The 19,363-nt window shown below is 39.9% G+C and overlaps 1 protein-coding gene across 1 annotated transcript in view; it reads right to left on the bottom strand.

Moving 5' to 3' along the window:
• Window positions 1-19,363, bottom strand: part of stk10 (serine/threonine kinase 10) — a 42,795-nt gene that overhangs the window by 8,228 nt on the left and 15,204 nt on the right. The window contains exons 3-10 of the mRNA XM_034099118.2: window positions 14,967-15,015; window positions 14,080-14,229; window positions 12,043-12,115; window positions 10,724-10,918; window positions 10,017-10,098; window positions 3,287-3,421; window positions 1,181-1,507; window positions 667-1,086 (exon numbers count right to left, since the gene is read on the bottom strand). Coding sequence (XP_033955009.1) covers window positions 667-1,086; window positions 1,181-1,507; window positions 3,287-3,421; window positions 10,017-10,098; window positions 10,724-10,918; window positions 12,043-12,115; window positions 14,080-14,229; window positions 14,967-15,015 — 1,431 coding nt within the window. The remainder of the gene's footprint in view (window positions 1-666; window positions 1,087-1,180; window positions 1,508-3,286; window positions 3,422-10,016; window positions 10,099-10,723; window positions 10,919-12,042; window positions 12,116-14,079; window positions 14,230-14,966; window positions 15,016-19,363) is intronic.

Below are 19,363 nucleotides of genomic sequence, written 5' to 3'. Positions count from 1 at the left end.
CCTTCCCATCTTCCCTCCCTTGCTGGTACCGTCAGGCCATGCACACATTTGGTGAATGTCATTGCTTTATTGATTATGGGAAAACTCCTTTTTCCGTCTTTGATTGAAATGTAATTATGTCAAATGCACGGTCATGAAGTGACAGTTTTGGAGATTGAGTTTTAACATCTTCCACAGACGTATTTGAATACAGTAAAAGTGTTTGCCAATAATTTAGCACCACAAAATGTATCCTAAATCATAACCAATAAAGAGAAGAAGAGGAGGGTTTCTGAAGCATGAACGAGTGTCCTTCGCCATAATCTCCCTGAATGCAGTAGTGCATGCCTATCGGAAGACAGGCTATCGTCTGTTTCAGATGGTTAACACCCACACCCCAAAACACAACACAATGCACTTTCAGTTCCTCTGTGGGTGCTGAGAAATACTTTTTCCAAGGAGGGGCTTTCCTTCATAGGGAGGGAGCTGCCTCTTCTACAGTAAAATACTGGTCTTGTTTACCTTTTAGACATGTTCTCTAGTGAAACACTTCAATAAATAGTAAAGAAAGGATACATCTATATCCTGGGTTCGTACATCTTAGCATTTACAAAAGGAGGCAGAAGAAATATATTGAACTAAGATAGATCAGGCTTTTTCAATTAGTTTTGCTTTGTGTTGACTCACCCTTGCAGACATTGAGATATTCCCCTTGTGGCTGGACATGTCCATGCTCTCCGATGCCATGCTGCCTGAATAAGAGTACCGTTTGTTGATGATCCCGCCATTGATAAAAGGTGAGACAGCCTCTGCGTTTCCTCCTGTGGATGTCCGGTCTGGGGTTCCCTTGGTGAGGCTCCCATTGGGCTCAGAGCGGGGTGTAGGCATTAGGGTGGGGGCAGTGGAGGGAGCGGGACTGGGTGAAGGAGTGACACTTGTACTTTTGCTTGGAGTTGGTAAGCCTCCATTAGTCATGCTCTCATCCTCTGTCACCTTGACCTTGGGAACCTCTGGGTCGTTTGAGACCATAAAGATGTCAACATGTTCCCCAGATGTTGGCTTGGTGAGAGACGGTGGCTGTTCGGTCTCTGGGGTCTCCACAGCAACCTGCAAATACATTTTAGGATTGTAATTTAATGAAATCACAGTCAAAACTTGAGAAGTAGATTAATATTCCAAAATCTAAAACTTTGACAAGCACCTTTTCCTCAGATGTTGGGGTACTCTTCCCATCCTCAATGCCCGAATCTGAGTTGGAGGTCTTCGTTGAGGCTTCGCTTTCAGATTTCTCAGACTCGTGAATGACTTCATCGGCAAGTTTGTCGCCCAACTCCTCCGGATCTTTTGGGGGGAGAATCTGTCGCGGTAGAGGGACAGGGACCACCATGCCTGGCTGCTCCTCTGCTGGTCTTTCTGCCTCAGCCCCCTTCCTGGGTAGAGGGACTGGTATGGTGGGGGTCTGGGTGGTCAGAGACTGGTCTCCTTCCAAACTGGTCTGACTGGTTTGGCATGGTTCCTTTCCTGGAGACTTTAGGAATGAGGAGGAGGGAGAGAGGATTGTTGTTAAGCGTGAATGCAAAAAACATTTGGTTTTCACACTTTGACAATAGAACAGCCTTGACGTTTGTCCTTTTGAATGCTTTGAAATGTATACAATATAACTTTGTTGGAAAATAAAAAAGACAGTCCGGTTATTAACCCTAACCCAACTTTCCATTAATGATCTGTACTAATTTTTAATTGTTTATATAAAATACAAAAAAAGGCATAATTTTCATATATGTTTTAGGTATCCTAAACACAATGAAGCATCTATCATGAGAGATAATAGAACTGAAACAATAAAACCAAAATAATAAAATAACCAATAATAATCAAATCAAACGAAATCACATCCCAGTAGCAGCTAAAAAACATTAAAAGCACTCAATCACTGAATTAATGACTAGAATGCCCTTTAACTTTAGCAACCAGAAGGGAAAATATAGCTTTTCTCCAACAATTACATACATTCTCAGAAAGAGGCAATTTTCACTATTTCACATGTAATTACAGAAAGTGACGGATGTGTGCTAGACATGGGAATTCTATGGTCTGTAATTATGAACACAAATTAAGATGTTATTTTATAATTATGTGCACAGCCATATGTCAATCTAAGCAATTCCGTTACTTAAAAAAAACTCTCTGCTGACTTAAACCAGAGGCAAATGACACTATCAGACATCTGTATGGTCCGGTTCAGCCTTTCTAATGTCTCAGCAAACATCTCGGTCTGGCTGTGTGTGATATATAGAAAGAGATTAACACTCAGATAACTGCTTGGCCGGCATTCAGGGGCTTTTACTGTATGTGTCAAAAAGTTGCTCTGTGTGCACTAGTGTCCTTGCTGGAAGAGAAAAGGGAACAAATGGAGGATATCTTCGTTGTCTTAACACAAGGATGAGAAATATAATGGTTGGATTCACACCGTTTTAACATAATTTCCTATTTACATATCAATCACACCATATAAATAATAATATCCAGTAAAAAACAAATCCTGTTTCTAAGTTATTTTCACCTACATAAATTCAGATTTCATCACACTAACTGTTGACAAGTACAAAAAGGAGATATGATATCAACATTCATTTGCATTGAGAGAAAAACATCTATGTTTATCACATTTGCCTAGTCACAACTTCCTGTTTGCAGGAGAGTTTATAAAGGTATTTTCACCTCGTCGGTCCGTGGAGTATATTGAAATGTCTTTCTTTACTTAAGGGTCACAGTGTCAAAACAGAACAATGTGGGACCTTAAAAAAAAGTAGTCCATCAGAGGCGAAGTGACAGCGTTTCTATACAGGAGCAAGGACGAGGGCAAAACCTATATTTAACTACGTGTGGGTGTGGATGAATGCCAGTGTCCCGGTTTCTGTTCCTTTCTTTGTGCAAAGTGCAGGAGGTAAATTGCACTTTTATACTACTGCGTGTTACTTTCTAAATTGTATAGTTTCTGTGGATTTATGCATGGTTTCTGCAGAATGAACCGTCCGTCCTTTGGCAGGAAGGCCATGTTTACCAAAATATGCAGTTCAAAGACTTCAAAGACTAAAGCAGAACATGTGTGTTTTTCTGGGTATGGGAGCATATGCCTTTGTGTGATAATGTGCATGAGTTAGGGCAAAACTAAAATGAACAGTTACATGACCTTGTAAACATGAATCTTATGTACTCTTACAATCCAACCCATGAAATGCTCAGTCTGCTTTTGGAAACAAACAATGACGCAGAAAAAAAACGAAGGGACAGAAATTAAAAGTACCACAGTGAGCTCCATGGCGTCGTCCTCCTCGCCTTCCTCCCTATTGTCCTCGATTTCCTCCATGACCTCAGCTTTGGCCTCGGCCACCAGCTCTCGCAGCGGGCGGTTGGACGTCACCTTTCTCACAAAAGGGTGCTGTAGGCACAGAGGACAGAGGATAAATGGTTAATTAATTAGCAGTTCAATTACTAAGAGTATTTGTATTACATGTAATGCTTGTACAAATCAGATATATCCTTTACACATAATGTGGACACTTCCCGTACAAAGAGGGCAAGAGACCAATGTGAGCACATAATTAAAACCCCTACAACAACAAACCACAGGCAATAAGGAATAAGACGAGGAATTAGATGAAGATTGGCTAGAAAATAAACATGTCCGTTGAAAATGTGAAGCAATTTCATTCAAATACAATGGGTTGCCCATTAGACTGCGACAGGCAAAAGACACAAGATGCAAGGCTGCAGGAGACTTTCCCTGCAGAGGAAACTCTATCTGCCACCTGCCAGTTCCTAAACAGCTACAACAATAGTGTCTCGACAACACAACTCTCCCTGATGTAGCAGTTTAATGGCACACTGATTGTAGAAGTGTTCAATCATCATGTCCGTAAGATAGCGAGCCATCTTTAGTTTTTACAGCCTTGGAGAGACAATTTGTGTTTTTGCCGAAGCGCAAACAGAGCAGTAATAAGTTGAGTGCAAGGGAAATAAAAAAACTAAATTAAAAGTTGAGTGCAGCTGATCATCTATTATTCAGAGTCTTTGCACTGCAGTGTAATTTTATTGGAACAGCTGACAAAGGGGAAAAAGCTACAAGTGGTGCTGGACCATGAAGTGTGCATAACTCGAGGTGTGTGTGTGTGTGTGTTTGTGTGTGTGTGTGTGTGTGTACACATTTGTTGACCACAGTTGTTCGTGTGCAGTAGCTTGTCCTCGAGGACTGCATTAGGCTTTAGCTCTTAACATCTCCGGTGACAAACAACAGTCGGCTATTGTCTGGTGAGTCAGATATTGTAAATGCCATCTTAGCATGTATTACACCACATTGGAAATACTGTAAGAATACAAATATACACACATGCATAAATTGTCCATTGCAATGTAAGATACTAAGGGTCGCTGTGTTGCGAATGCTAACTCACTAAATCTTAAAAAATAATCATACTTAGCTTCGACACAGCAGAGTAACTTTATGAACAAGTATTTCAATTCAAATGCAGCACCTTATAAAGAAGAAAGTCACACTAGTTCAATCAAGACACAAAGTTTAACACATTCAGACTCCAATAACCCCACTACCACTTCCTGAGTACACACAGGCTTGCTGAGAGATCACACACCGGCTGTTAAAGCCCTACAATCCTGTGGTGGTACAGACTGAGATGAACAAATGCGGGGACTACAACATTTGCAGCTACACGGCAAATGTAAATGCCGATTGGTCCATTCATTCTTAAAAAAGTCTCCACAAGCTTGTGATGCTTGGAATAGGGTGTGACAGTTCAGCTAGTGTTGCAGCTGGTACATACAATTAAAGGGTTAGGTAAATAAATAACCCAGCTACTGTTCATAGGTCATGTTGTTTTTACTTTACCCAAGCTTTATTGAATAATATTAAGATTAAAACTAAATGGAACAAATATCAGAATCATGCTTGCTTAGTGATGGTGGTCAATAACTTTAGACATTGACAACATAGCCTAAATGGTGAGTAGAACAAATCAATAAAAAACTGTCACTTGCAGCTTTAGTACTATATTTGATTTGAAATAAACACATAATAGTAAACTATTCCACTGATTATGAATGATTTTTGCACAGTCAACACGACTGATCTATGCCTTTAGTTAAATGTAATACTGTAAGAAACAAAAATCTCTTTCTCCCTCAGGCACCACTGAAACCCCGACAGTAGCAAACATCTGAGATTTCAACTTCCCACTGTTTATTGTAACAAGTGAACAAGAAGACCTCCCATACTCAGGCTGAAGCCAGTTCTCTGAGGCATATCAAAGGGGAGGCAAGGCAAACAGCCAGATTTACAGAGCACCAACTATGTTTTTCTTACTGCCATTATGGATCAAGATGTGGATCACTGGAGCTCATGTCCTCTCTTATAGGTTTCATGTTGCGTTTGACCCAGGGACTGAGAGATTTTGGCTTTTACGTGCATGGCTGGGTGTGAAAAGGTTAAATGTGAACAATATGGCCCATTAGGAGACCGGAGGTGGGGGACAGAATTACCTGTTAAGCATTGAGAGTGAAGTGTGTGTGTTATTTGTGAGGGGACATTTGAGTTTAAGAACTTGAGAAAGCACATTTTTGGGAAAGTGAGGGAATTTTGTTCAGTCCCCTTCAAAGGGTGGTTCAGACTTGTTTTATGTTTAAGGTTATAATTAAGTCTAGGTTAAGTTGGGGGCAAGTGCTGGTGTTAGGCAAGTAGTAATTTTGGTCTCCGTAAATAAAATGATTTGACTTTTATTTGCAAACATTTTGAAGTATCAGTCTGAGAAAAATACTTTACTCTGTTTGATCCAGAACAATTCTTCCTGTGAAAACTGTTGATAGCATATTGTGGGGTTTATCCAGAGAAACAGACACATGTTGTATTTTTTAACAGTTTTAAACAAAACGGACTCTGGCATTAAGTATGTACATTTATCTATAAGCAAATTTGGTTTGCAATATAACAATGTACAGACCACTAACACAGGATAACTTAGATACTGGAGAAAACTTGAAAAGATGGTTAGTGTCAAGCAAGTTCTAAGCTGAGGTTTTTTGGGATGGGTAAAATGATATCTTTGGAAAGTGTAAGTCACTACAAATATGTGTATGATGTCTGTTCAGATATGATTGAGTTATGATTTGAAGAAGAAGTACTAATTTAATCTTTGAATTTGGGTGAAATTACCCTTTAGTGTTATAATTAGGTTGAGACTAAAGTAAGGGTAATGCTTTTGCTTATAGTTGATAGTATTGTGGCTTTGGGCTTAGGAATGCATGATGTCAATTAGAATTCTCACAAATATAAATGTATGTGCATTTGTGTCTGCACAATGTTAATAACTGAACAACCACTGCGAAGACCTTGCTCAGAGAAAAGAAAAAGCTAAATTGGTATGATAAAATATCAGATATACAGTACAGACAGACATGCTATGATCTTAACAGAAAGGCTTCTTTTGTGATACATGAATGTAGGCTGCTCCCAAAATTGTTGCAGAAATCCTGACCATGAGAAACTATGCGAGAGGAGAAGCTATTTTCAGTGTAATGAGTACAAGTCATCCAGATGGTCTCCTGCCAGCACACAGCCACAGTGACTGATACTGTGTCATGTTGTTTGGTCAACAGTCTTTACAAGCACACATGTGCGACAGACTCAAGGCAAGAGGTTCACATATTGTTTATCTAATACAGTGGTTCTCAAACTTTTTTCAATAATGTACCCCCTTTGAAAAAAAGATTCAGCCAAGTACCCCCTGATCAACGCAAAAACAATTTGTTAAGGAACAAATGCCTATATAAAGAGGTACATAGGCCTACAGTGCTGCACCATCATTTATTAAAACAACAACATTGTAAGTAAGAAACACTTAAATGCTACATTTAAAATGTTTACAATCCATCACTAAATTCATGGCAAACCAATTGTAACATCATGCAATAACACTAAGACGACATTAGTTGCATTGAACTGATCTTTTTAATAAGTTGTACAATTTAGTGAGAAACATGGGCTTGTGCTTCACTGAGGAACTTTTGTTATTCTCAGTGACAGGAAGGCCACTGCAGTTATTACACTTCAAGTTTTGAAATATGTGTAACTGTTAATATAAAACCCACACTGCTCAAACTTCGTTACTTTTCGTAAAATTGGTATATTTATTTATTTATGTATTTATGTTTGGGGCGTGGGGAATGAAGAGAATCAAATATATGAGCATTTTATGAGCATGGGATTTTGACCCCTCATATTATGCATAATGCTGCGCTATACTTGCAGCCACACGCCGTTGCCAAGCAACGCTTATTGTTTAGTTGTCCTTTGAAAAGCAGGCAGTCATATCATTAACTAGAACTAGCTAGATCTGACAGATTTGGACATAAACGCGAGTGAAGTCTAACTGGACACAAGAGAGATCAGAGATCAGATCAGCTGCTGCTGACGGACAACACGCAGCTCTGCATGATCACAGCTCCGCTGCTGTGACGGACCGTTGAGTTGAGCAAAATACACTAAGAGTTAGACCTAACACACTTAGCTAGTTTATCTACTCTGGAACTAGCTAAACTAGTTATAAATATGTGTATTCTTTACTATCGAGTCAGGTTCAGCAAGCTGCACGACTCGAGACTGACGGGTTGTCAGGAGAGGGAGAGGAAAAGAGAGCACCCCGTTTATTTTCCCCATTTTATTATCCAGAATTATTATTCCAGTATGTCCAAAACTGTGCAGCTCGGGTCCTCACACACACAAAGCCGTAGCAGCACATCACTCCCACCCTCATCCACCTCCACTGGTTACCGGTCAAGTTCCGCATAACTTATAAAGTCCTCCTCCTGACCTACAAGTCCCTCCATGCCCTTGCCCCCCAGTACCTATCGGACATCCTTCACCCGCATGCCCCACCCCGGAACCTGCGGTCTTCAGACTCTGGCCTGCTCACCACCCCCCGCACCAAACTGAGAACCTTCGGGGACAGAGCCTTCAGTGTGGCAGCCCCCACCCTCTGGAACGCTCTCCCTGCGGAGATTCGCAACATCCCCACACTGGACGCCTTCAAAAAGGGCCCTCAAGTCCCATCTGTTTGCCAAGGCTTTCGGCCCCTAATCGATCTGTTGTTTTGTCTGTCTGACCTTTGCTTTGTTTTGTTTTGTGTGTGCTTGCCCTATTCCTGTAAAGCGACCTTGGGTCCCTTGAAAGGCGCTATAGAAATCTCAGTTATTATTATTATTATTATTATTATTATTATTACTGTAATCCTTTGAATAAAGTAGTTAATCTACTATTAGTAGTTTGTTTAAATGCATTACTTATGTTGTTTTTTCATTAACATAAAATAAATCTCACGTACCCCCTGCAGTACTCCAACGTACCCCTAGGGGTCCACGTACCCCCATTTGAGAACCACTGATCTAATAGCATCTTAGTGAAGCCTGATGAAACGTTATCCATTTATTTCCTTTTGAAACAGTCACACACACACAACTCGCATAGTTTAACATCTAGAGTCCAGAGACTCCCATCTAGGATTCATTATAATCTTCTTGTCACTTCCTGCACTTCATCTGTTCTCCACATCCATGCACGCCAATGAATAAAAAAGAAACGCCTTAAAAAGGTGGGGTAGGTAATTTTGGAGAAACCAGTTCGAGTGCGCTAGAATTTGAAAATACACGACCGGAAAAAATCTGCCACTTCCTTACAGAGCCCCTCCTCCAACACACACGAACGCGCACATGACCAATGAGGGCACGAGATAATTTGTGCACAGATGGAAGGCTGACAGGCAGGTAGGCCATCCAATGATTGGTCGTGCTTTTTACAGTATTACGGCTTCCACAGATGACATTTTTTAATGGATATTTTTTTTTTAAAGATATTTGTTGCCATCGGGATGTTAAGAGCATTCCATGGAATATAACAAAAAGTGTATCTCGAGCCGGTTTCTCAAACTTACCTACCCCACCTTTAAACAAATCACATATGTAACTCTCACTAAACCAACTTCATTCAACATCCTTTACAAAGCAGAATGTTATGTCATCATTGCACAATTATCTGCAGTAAATACTATCCGACAGCCGTTGGGAAGAGCAGGCATGATAAACATCTAAAACCTCCAGCAAGGCACCAAAAACTGGACCGCGCCCGTCTCCCTCCCCCCCACTGGAGAGCACATGCAGAATTCCCAGCGGGCCCGGGTCTGAGCCTCTCTCTAATTGGCCAGAGGTGGCGGGCTCAGGGTAATCCAGACATACCATTGGCTGAGGGAGGGAATGTAAATAACTGGCATTCCCTCAGCTGTGGGATACAGACAGGAAACTGTGGCTCTGAATTTTAAAAAGACGCTGTGGTCGTGCTTTAATCCACACCCTGTTCACTTTTTCTCTAATTTTCTCTTGCTCAGGACTTTGGGAAAAGTTCAATCTCTGATAATCATGTATTACTGCCAGACTGTCTGTCATCAGAATCCCCTTAGACATAGCCCAGATGAGCCAAAGTGCCTTTACATGTAAGGATTTGTCTTTTCCTACTGTGTCACTAGCTGAATTAATGTGCACTTACTTCTGTGTGACATTTGTTTATCGTCTTTGACATGACAAAACTCAATTGTCTTTGGGATGGGAATGCCCTAAGGAGAAGCCCTCAGAGGGTTCTTTTAAAATCAATAGAACAATTATCTTAAAACTGATGGTAACCAAACTTTATTTTTTCCAGATTCGTTTTTTTCGTTTCCTTTTCACTTTGTATGCCATCCTTCTCCTTCTCTGCCGGCTCCTTTTATGCCCACACCTTGCATTCCTCTCCCCCTCACATGCCAGTTCCCTCCACGGGGGCATTGATCACTTCCCAGGCAAAGATCACTCCCTTCAGGTATTACAAATAAAAGACTTAATGTTCCTGTGTGCGTGTTGCTAGATAAGGAAAGAGCTAGGACAATGTATATCAAAGTTCAGCAGTGTGCAACATCGGCAGTATTATTATAGCGCATTACCTCAATGAGTTGTGTTACAGTCGGACGAGTCTCTGGGTTTTTGTCCAAAGATTTCTTCAGGAAATCTTTAAAGTCCTGTGACCTTGAGTGAACACAGGAAAACAAAAATTAATCAAAACAATAAGTATGAAGAAAGGGGTGGTGGGAGGGGGAGGATGAAGGGAAAGTTACACAACATAACAAAACATTTCCAGATACGCAATGTCGGTGCAAGTGGATCATCTTTGTGCACAGCTGTGCTTTGTAAAAAAGCTTTCAAGAGGAATGATGAGTGGGCTCATTGCCCCAAATGTCCCTTCAGCACCTGATAGCTTCAATTTTGCAGCACCACATTTGAAGCTATGAAACAGTCAAGACTCATTAAAGTGAAAAACGTATAGTTTGGCACGCATTTGAATGCCGAGTTGTTGCTATAGTTTTAGAAAGTGCAAAATTGGCTTAAGGCAGAGAGGGGGAGGTAGATTACAGGAAACTGAAGATGATCAAAATCATTTAGCTGTAGAATGTAAAACAACCAAGTGAATCTAGACAAGAATAAATAAGCCCCTGAAACTTATAAATCAAGATTTGTGTGAAAATGTTGGACACATTAGGGTTTATTTTCATCCCTTCCAATTATCTTCCAGAATGTCCCCAAATGATATGATAAATTCACTGACCAACTGTGCAACAGGTGAATTCAGAGTATTATTTTTATGAATCCTCACCATTTGTGCGGCTGCTCCAGGGTGGGAGGCTCCGACTTGGCGATCTTCAACAGCACCCTCATGGGGTTGAGCTCATGGTGGGGGGGTTCGATCTGTGCCAGCTCGATCAGAGTGATTCCCAGAGACCAGACATCAGCCTTGTAGTCGTATGGAGCATCCTTCATCGTCTCACACATTACCACCTCTGGAGCCATCCTGACAGAGAAAACAGAAATGTAAGGTATTTATATCATGGACCATTACATAGTATAAGAACTTGAATGCTCAACTTTTGTTAAAATGTAATAAGTTAAAGTATAGTGCCCATTAATTACATTTAACCTTAAAATGTGCTTTTGGAGTTTTCTCCCTTCTCTTGCTATTCAGTACATAATTAACTTTTCTTGTGTAAATGTTTAAATGTATAGAATGTGCAAAAACTTAAACAGACATAATGTTTGTCTTAAATTTAACAGGAAAAATGTGCCAATATCTACATCCCATGATTGGTTCACAAATGACTGTGTTGGCTTGAAAGGTAAAGTAATGCAACATACACTAAATGCATCTAAATCTAAACTTTCATTTATTTTGTTTATATTTCCCAGGTGTAACTTCTAAGCATCAAGTGAAAGAACTAATAAGTTACCCAACTTGTAAAGATTGTAACTATCATGTGGTAAAAACCTGATTTATCAACACAGCTTGTAAAATAGGGATACGTCTCAACAGGCCCAACACTTTGATATCATAAAGATACACCTACGGTTTTTACAATGTTTTTATCTGAGTAGCTGCAGCAGGTGACACATTAAGAATTGTGCAACATGAGGGCAAGGTCATGTTTCCATTAGGCTTGGTAGGGTATTCATGATGGCTGATAACTTGTTCTAGTCAATGGTTAACTGGCTTCAACACATGGAATAACAGTATGGACTAAGGTTCGCTTTGGAGACTTTACAGGGAATCTTTCCAATGTGTTCAGGTAGAGAGAAGAGAACCACGCTGTTACAAAAACAATACAGCACATCAAGTGTATGTATATATCATGTTCTTTTGGGCAGGAAATGGCTTTCTAACAAGCCATAAGCGCCTACTTGTATAGCGTATGTAAGGGGTTGTTTATACATCTAAATGTAGAGATTTTTCAATATGTTAAATATGTTTTTAATAGCTCAGGTTGTTTGAATTGAAGACAATTGTTCAAATCAGTGAACAAAATGTTGCATTAATGTGATGAAATATCTTGATTTGCCAAGCCTTTAATTCTCTGTCTTAAAAAATAGGAACATGTTTTATCATGGAATATGTTTTTGAATGTAGAGTAATGTCTTACTTACCAGTATGGCGTTCCAATGAAAGAGTCTCTTCTTTGTAAGGTTTTGGTATTTTTTGCAGACACGCCAAAGTCAGCTACAACAACAAAAAAGAGACACAAAATATGAAGTTGGTTAACATGAGTTTACTAAGGCATTTTAAAAAGGGAGTGAATGCATTTCAAAACCTTCCATTTTGTGTTTCCCCCTTGATGTAGACAAATTGTAAATCTGTCATGACATTGAGACACAAAGCCAGAATTAGAGAATTTATGGGAGTTCAGTTTCCAAACAAGCTGCCCCCATTTCCTGGCATGACCCTCAGATTATAGGGGTGTTTATCTTTTTTTTCCCCTCTGCAAGCAAGATTTCACGTGTGGCTCGCAGCAGGCTGCTTCAATTACAAACTGGCATGTTCTATTACAGGGAGTTAAGTGACTGTCTGTGTTTTACACATTTCAATTCAAAAGGTCATAGTTTAAGATAGTTGCAGACTAAACTATCGAAGAAAAAACGTTAACATCATACAAAGACAATAAATCATACTACTGCTTCCATTGTACATCAAATTAAAGTTTACACCCAAGATTGTAGATATGTTCTGGTATATCATACTAATAGTCAAACCAGACGTCAAAATCACTTCCGTAAATTGTGGTCACACTGCTGTAAAAGCTGCTGCATCACTGGGTTTAACTCAAACTATGTTCGCTTAAGCAAGGCACTGTCTCTCAAGAATAATTATCATCATTATACGCAAATATTTCTAGCCTACACTACTCAAGGATGCTATATCTTATTTGTTTGTAATGGTATTAATGTGCCGTCTTTGATATTCAGTTTCTAGATATGTACAGTATGTACAGTAGCACACCCAAAGGACCCTGAAGAGTTTTAAAAAAATATATAAAAAGTTGACAACCAACTGTTCATGTTTAATGCCATGTATAATAGTTGAATATTGTGCATGTTGCTGCCTCGTTTGATTCAACATGTAGTTAGATAAGTTGGGAGACTGTAAATGAGTCAGTGTCATGACTTAATGAGCTTAAAAAAGGCAACTCCCAGTGATTATATCCAACTGTGGTGTCTTTTGGGGAATGGAAGGCCATGGTGAGCACAGTGGCTGGCAAACTGTGTCATTTGAAAATTGAAGAAAGAATATTGAGGCAATTTGGAATCAGATTAATTTCAAAAAAGTTCACCAGCAATAAAATATGAAGCTCAAAGCAGCTTATCGTTACTCTCCATTGAGTGGTTGGGGCTTGTCTGTCATGACTGAGTGCAAAATAACGGAGTAGTAAAACATCATGCAAAACAGATCTTGATTCGTTTAAAGTTGTCTGTCTCAGGATCCAAATGTCGGACAGCCATTAAAAAAAAAGCTGTCCTTCCTTATCGCACACTGGCATAAAGCTCTTGAGGACACCATTTTCATGTTTCTAGAAACTGCACCTCAAAACATGCTGGCAAATGTGTTGGATCTGCCTCTTAGCTGTGCAATGTGAAGAATGTGGAGAACTCTTCAAAAAGCCAAAAGATGAAAATATGCAATGCTTCTGAGAGCGCAGTATTTCCACACAATGGTCACTTTTGATCCTCCTACTGCGCCACAAGAGAGGGACTCTGACTGTGCTGTGTGACAGTATTCACGTGTCTTCTATGCGTTCAGCCCATACGACAAGAAACAATGGACCAGAGTTCCAGAGATAACATGTAATGTGCAATGGGAACATAGGGTTTTGTCTTAGAATTAGTTCCACCTGCAACATATTTGGCCCTGAAAGGGTTTTCTCTATGAATGATGGGACATTGAGACACATAACAAATGGCCTTACAAAATTGATAATCCAACCCATAGATTTGAAATATGTTTAAACCTTTCATCTTCTGCTTTTCTCAGAACACACCCCATTTCATTGTAAGGCTTGTGTGAGATCAAACAAAAACAGGCACCTGGACAGCATGATGTCCACACAATGACTAATGGCCAATGCATGCAAACTTGCTTTCTGAGTTAAAAGCAAACTTTATAAAGTGTTTAATTATCTAAACCCTCACCCATTTTGATGTCCCCATCCAGCATGAGGAGGATGTTCCCGGCCTTCAGGTCCCTGTGGATGATCTTCATGCTGTGGAGGTAGGTCAGAGCTTCCAGCATCTGGCGACAAACCACCTTAATCTGCGGCTCCGTCAGTCCGCGATCCAACTCTGATAACAACAAAAGAGATTTAGTGAGAGAGAAATGGAGAGGTTAAAACGGATGTATGGTAGAGGGATGAGAACAAGAACCAAATCGAATTGAGAGTCAAGACAAATTAGCTGAGAGGGTTCAAACCCCATTATGCACACCTAGCAGATTCCATATTCAGTGTACGTACAATGATGGCAAGACAAAGTCTCCAGTGCTGATGTAGTGTGTGAACTCCGCCAGTGAAAACAGAAAAAGGTAAACCTGCGATGATATCAATGAAGTTTCTCAGATAGTGTTTCTAATCCCAGATCAGAAAAGCTTTCACACATCCAAGCTAGTCCTGCCCTGCAGACTTTATTCTACCGTGTCTGTGTTTGGTTAGCTGCACTGGGGGGTACAGACAGTTATGAGGATGCGGATTACCCAGCAAAAACACACCAGGGGGTTTTCCCACAGCAGAGGACTCCACTATGTCTGACTGCTTTCTAGAGCATTCAAGGCTAGACTGGTGAGGAACGTGCATGACCATTTTCAGAGCAATCCTATCGAGACAAATCTAAAAAAAAACACCATCAGTCTTCACTGTATGAACTAGACAACTTAACACCACATCTTCGACCTTGTTATCTTGTCTCCATAGGTCACTGCTGAAGTGTAGTCCCAGCACCGTTGCAGGTGTGAAACTATAATCCTGTGACATGAAGAAAGGTGGAGGGCTTGTGAAAACACAGAGAGCCAAAAGTGAGAGGCTTACCTAACATTGTGGCATCCACAGCACCTCCGGGGCAGAACTCGATCATGATCTGGGGAATGAAGGGGAGGGAGCAAGGGTGAGGTTAAACTTGACCCAGCTTTATGAATATACTGTATAAACACACTTGACAACTACCTCTACTTTTTCAAGGCAAGGCAAGTTTATTTATATAGCACTTTTCAACACAAGGCAATTCAAAGTGCTTTACAAAAAATGAAAGACATTAAGCATTAAAAAAGAAAAGCTAATAAAATAAACATTAAAAGAAAAAATACATGGATAAAAGTTACAGTGCAGTTTAAGATATGAATAGTTCAATTAAAAGCAGCGACAAAAAGAAAAGTCTTCAGCCTGGATTTAAAAGTAGTCAAGAGTTGCAGCGGACCTGCAGGTTTCTGGGAGTTTGTTCCAGATATTTGGAGCATAATAACTGAACGCTGCTTTACCATGTTTAGTTCCGACTCTGGGGACAGAAAGCTGGCCAGTCCCTGAAGACCTGAGAGATCTGGATGGTTCATCATTTAGCAGGAGGTCAGAAATGTATTTTGGGCCTAATCCATTCAAAGCTTTATAAACCAGCAGCAATATTTTGAAATCTATTCTTTGACACACAGGAAGCCAGTGTAAAGACTTCAGAACAGGAGTGATGTGATCCACTTTCTTAGTGTTAGTGAGGACTCGAGCTGCGGCAGCTTTCTAATAGATTTTTTAGTGAGACCTGTGAAGACACCATTGCAGTAGTCGAGTCGACTGAAGATAAAGGCATGGACAAGTTTTTCCAAATCCTGCTGTGACATTAGTCTTTTAATCCTAGATATATTCTTTTCAGGCATTCATATGGAGCTACAGGAACAACGGGTCACTTTTGATCAGCAGAACAAACTTACATTTATACATTATCAAAGGGCATATTTCCTTCGACTATACCAATACATCTCAACACATTACTATCAAATGTTAAACAATACTGTTAAATAATGTTTATTATTCGCTGACTAGAATATGTAAGCTTAAGTTAATTAACAACCAACAGATAACACTCCACTAATAATGAAAAGTGAAAACGGTAAACATTGATAATTCAACATTATGTTCATCAAAGAAGGATTTTTTTTATCATTTGTTAAATTGTTAGTGAATTGTCGGAAGCAAAGAAGATGAGATGTTTATATTGTGTCATCACTACCTGGAGAGCTCCTCCTGCTCTACATCAGTCAAAAACCCATATATCTCTCTGTGGGGAAAGTACTAGAATACACACTTCACAAAGTGGACATCTGGATTGCAACTCAAGTGTGTGATAACCTGTCAGGCTGTAATGATACACACTTCCTGGAACACACTGCCAAAACGTATAATACCAGTTCAGCAGTGAAGTAAAAACACACAAAGCGAGAGGGAGACGGGCAAGAAAAAAGACACTCCCTAAATGGTGACTTGTTGGCCAATAGCAACTTCCATCAACTTAATTTCCTCTCCTTTCATAGTCAGTTTCTCTCTGACACACCGGCTGTCAGAAAACCCTCTAAAGTTTCAAAAGTAGGACCAAAGACAATAAAGACACCACAGGCTTTCGTAAGAATCCTGTTAAGAGCAGTTTTCATTCCACATGCTCAAAGATCAAACCTAGGTGGTGTGCACTTATATGATGTCATTCTTAGTTTAATCCTCCTGCTATGACAACAGTGTCAAAGTATTGACCTGGTACTGGACAGGGAGTGGAGTTTCAGTTCAGACAAAGCCATTCTGAGGAGTATAGGTACAAAAGGTGTTAACAGCCCAGGTAAAGAAGAATATGAGAAACTGTGGAGGTATGCATAGTTTCAAAAAATGGCCATTATCAATTTGGCTATGTTTGATGTATAGTACTCGATCACTTCTAGTAGAACAACGTTTTCAATGTCTTTTTATTGAACAAAATGTACTTGTGGAAATTGTCAATTTGTGATTTATTGGAAGTTGAAATGTAAATAGTTCAAATGCAGTATTGATTTTGAAATTGTGCAATACATTTAACAAAACAAAATGTATCATATTTATTACAGTACTTCCTGCTCAACACTAACCAAACACGCAGTTTTTTATTTATCCTGTTTAAAAACCACCGCCTATCTGAAATGAGCCGTTCTTCAGTAGTAGCACATTGTACTGCCAAACCTAAACAGCTGTACATCACACACTACCGTGTCACCAGGAACTGGTTTGTGTTTCCGTCTGTGTCTCAGAAGCCAGATTTGCTCTCCCTGCCTGGAACAATTCTGGGTGACGCGATGTGAAAAATGTGCCCCGACTGGTCAAACTACATGCAGCGCATACCTACTATGGGCTGAGCACGCAGATACATGCTTTACCTATCTCGCGCACACAAAAAAGGAAAACCCAATAATCAATTGCAAATACTTTTTTTCCTTTTGAGACAAGCTGAACCGAGTTAGATACAGTCTACAAATTCTGAAAAGCCCGAATATAAACAGAACAGGCAATTCACAGCGATGTCTCATCATTTTGTAAGGATGTAAAAAGACTATTTGCCAACGACACACACACACACACACACACACACACACACACACACACACACACACACACACACACACACACACACACACACACACACACACACACACACACACACACACACACACACACACACACACACACACACACACACACACACACACACACACACGTTGTCACTCTCTGAATGTGACTAATACTTCAGTAACTCTCTGAATGTGACTAATACTTCAGTAACTCTCTGAATGTGACTAATGCTTCAGTAATTTGAGTGCATGGGGTGGTACTATTGATTCACTTGCAATGTCATACAATATCCTAGCAACCACAGCCAGTGACATTATGCAGACCTCGCTGTATGCAAATAATAGCAGAGGTGAAATAAAAAGCTTTGTCCTTGTCTCAGTGTGTTTAAAAGAACCACACAATATTACTTTACAAGGGCCACAATTATGGCTCTTAAAATATTTATATACAGACTCTGGGAACACACTACACAGACACAGATATAAATGAAATACTTAGACTGGGACACTGTCCAACTGTGAAAGAGCATTTAATTGTAATTAGATTAACTACAAGATCTTATCTTCAATCGAGAAACTGTCCATATTTGTATTCTCAGTTTATAATTTTAACTATAATAGGTTCATATATTTGGCTTTTCAAAACTCTGATGCAGTATATACAGTAATCATGGTTAAAAAGCAACAGTTTTTCTCCAAATAAAAAACAACTAGTGGTAACTAGCCATGCAGACACGTGTGGTTTATCGTCAGTAATGAGATGAAAGTCTCTCAGATTTCGATTTTTGACCAAACACAATAGAGGCAGATGAAAGTTTGATTATGGTGCGGCCCTAGCATGGAATATATTTTGTAACAATATGATAAGAAACATCCTTTTTTCGTAGCGCTTCCTTCCCATTACTCTTGAAAATGCATTGTTTTTTTTGTATACATTCTGCTGGAGAAAAAGTCCCTATGGATTCTATTGGTATTTAAGTGGCAACATATTTCAGGAAGCCCTATCTCATAATAGACAGTGAGAGAATGTGTTTTTTATGACTTGGAAGGACATACCCTTTACGATGCTTTTAAATGATGTGTGCATGTTCTCTTGTGTGTTTATTGTCTCTTTTTCATCAGTTTAACTGTTCCCCCTTCTCTCTCTCTCTCTCCTTTTTAGTTATTCTCAATGTGCTGATGTCAGCAATTCCTTCCCCATATTAAAAGGCCCTCTTTTTCTCACGCTGGGGCTAGATGCCCTTCTAGCCTCAAGACCTGTTTGTGGATGGGAACAAAACAGTCCTTCTCTCTCTTTCTCTCGCTCTCTCTCTGTCTTAGTCTTTCTTCCTCTCCCTTACTCAGTAGAAAGCAGAACGAGTGGGTCGGTACAAGAATGCATCATCTCACCCCTGCCCGGTCCACCCAACCGGAGGTTACTGAGGCCTGACCGCCAACCACTGGGCTAATTGTTGAGATCCTGAGGCTAGCACACATTCAAAAGGAACGGGGTTCAGAGCTAGTTCACTTCTTCATGTTGTAGATTGTTATTTTACTGCAGGTCAGATGCTCTCATTCCAATTTTGGTAGTCAGTTTCTATACTTTTTTTGGTTGATCTTGAAATACAGTTTAAAAAAACTTATCATGGACAGATTAAGAGTCATTATGTGTAATATAAAAAATAAACATCAGTATATGAGCCAAGTAAAAGTTGACACTATGAAGCCACACAAACTGCTGGAGGACGTTCACCCTCCAAAGGAATTCACACAACCACGACTAGCTCTGGGGCTGTTTCGTAGCCTGGTGTGGTTGTGTATTTGTATGTGTATGTGTATAGCCAGGTCATAAGTAGTTATCTCACGTATGTGACC

This window comes from Pseudochaenichthys georgianus, chromosome 14 (genome assembly GCF_902827115.2).
Source record: "Pseudochaenichthys georgianus chromosome 14, fPseGeo1.2, whole genome shotgun sequence".
NCBI lineage: Eukaryota > Metazoa > Chordata > Actinopteri > Perciformes > Channichthyidae > Pseudochaenichthys > Pseudochaenichthys georgianus.
The sequence above is the reverse complement of the archived record's forward strand: the minus strand, read 5'-3'. Positions and strand labels throughout refer to the sequence as shown.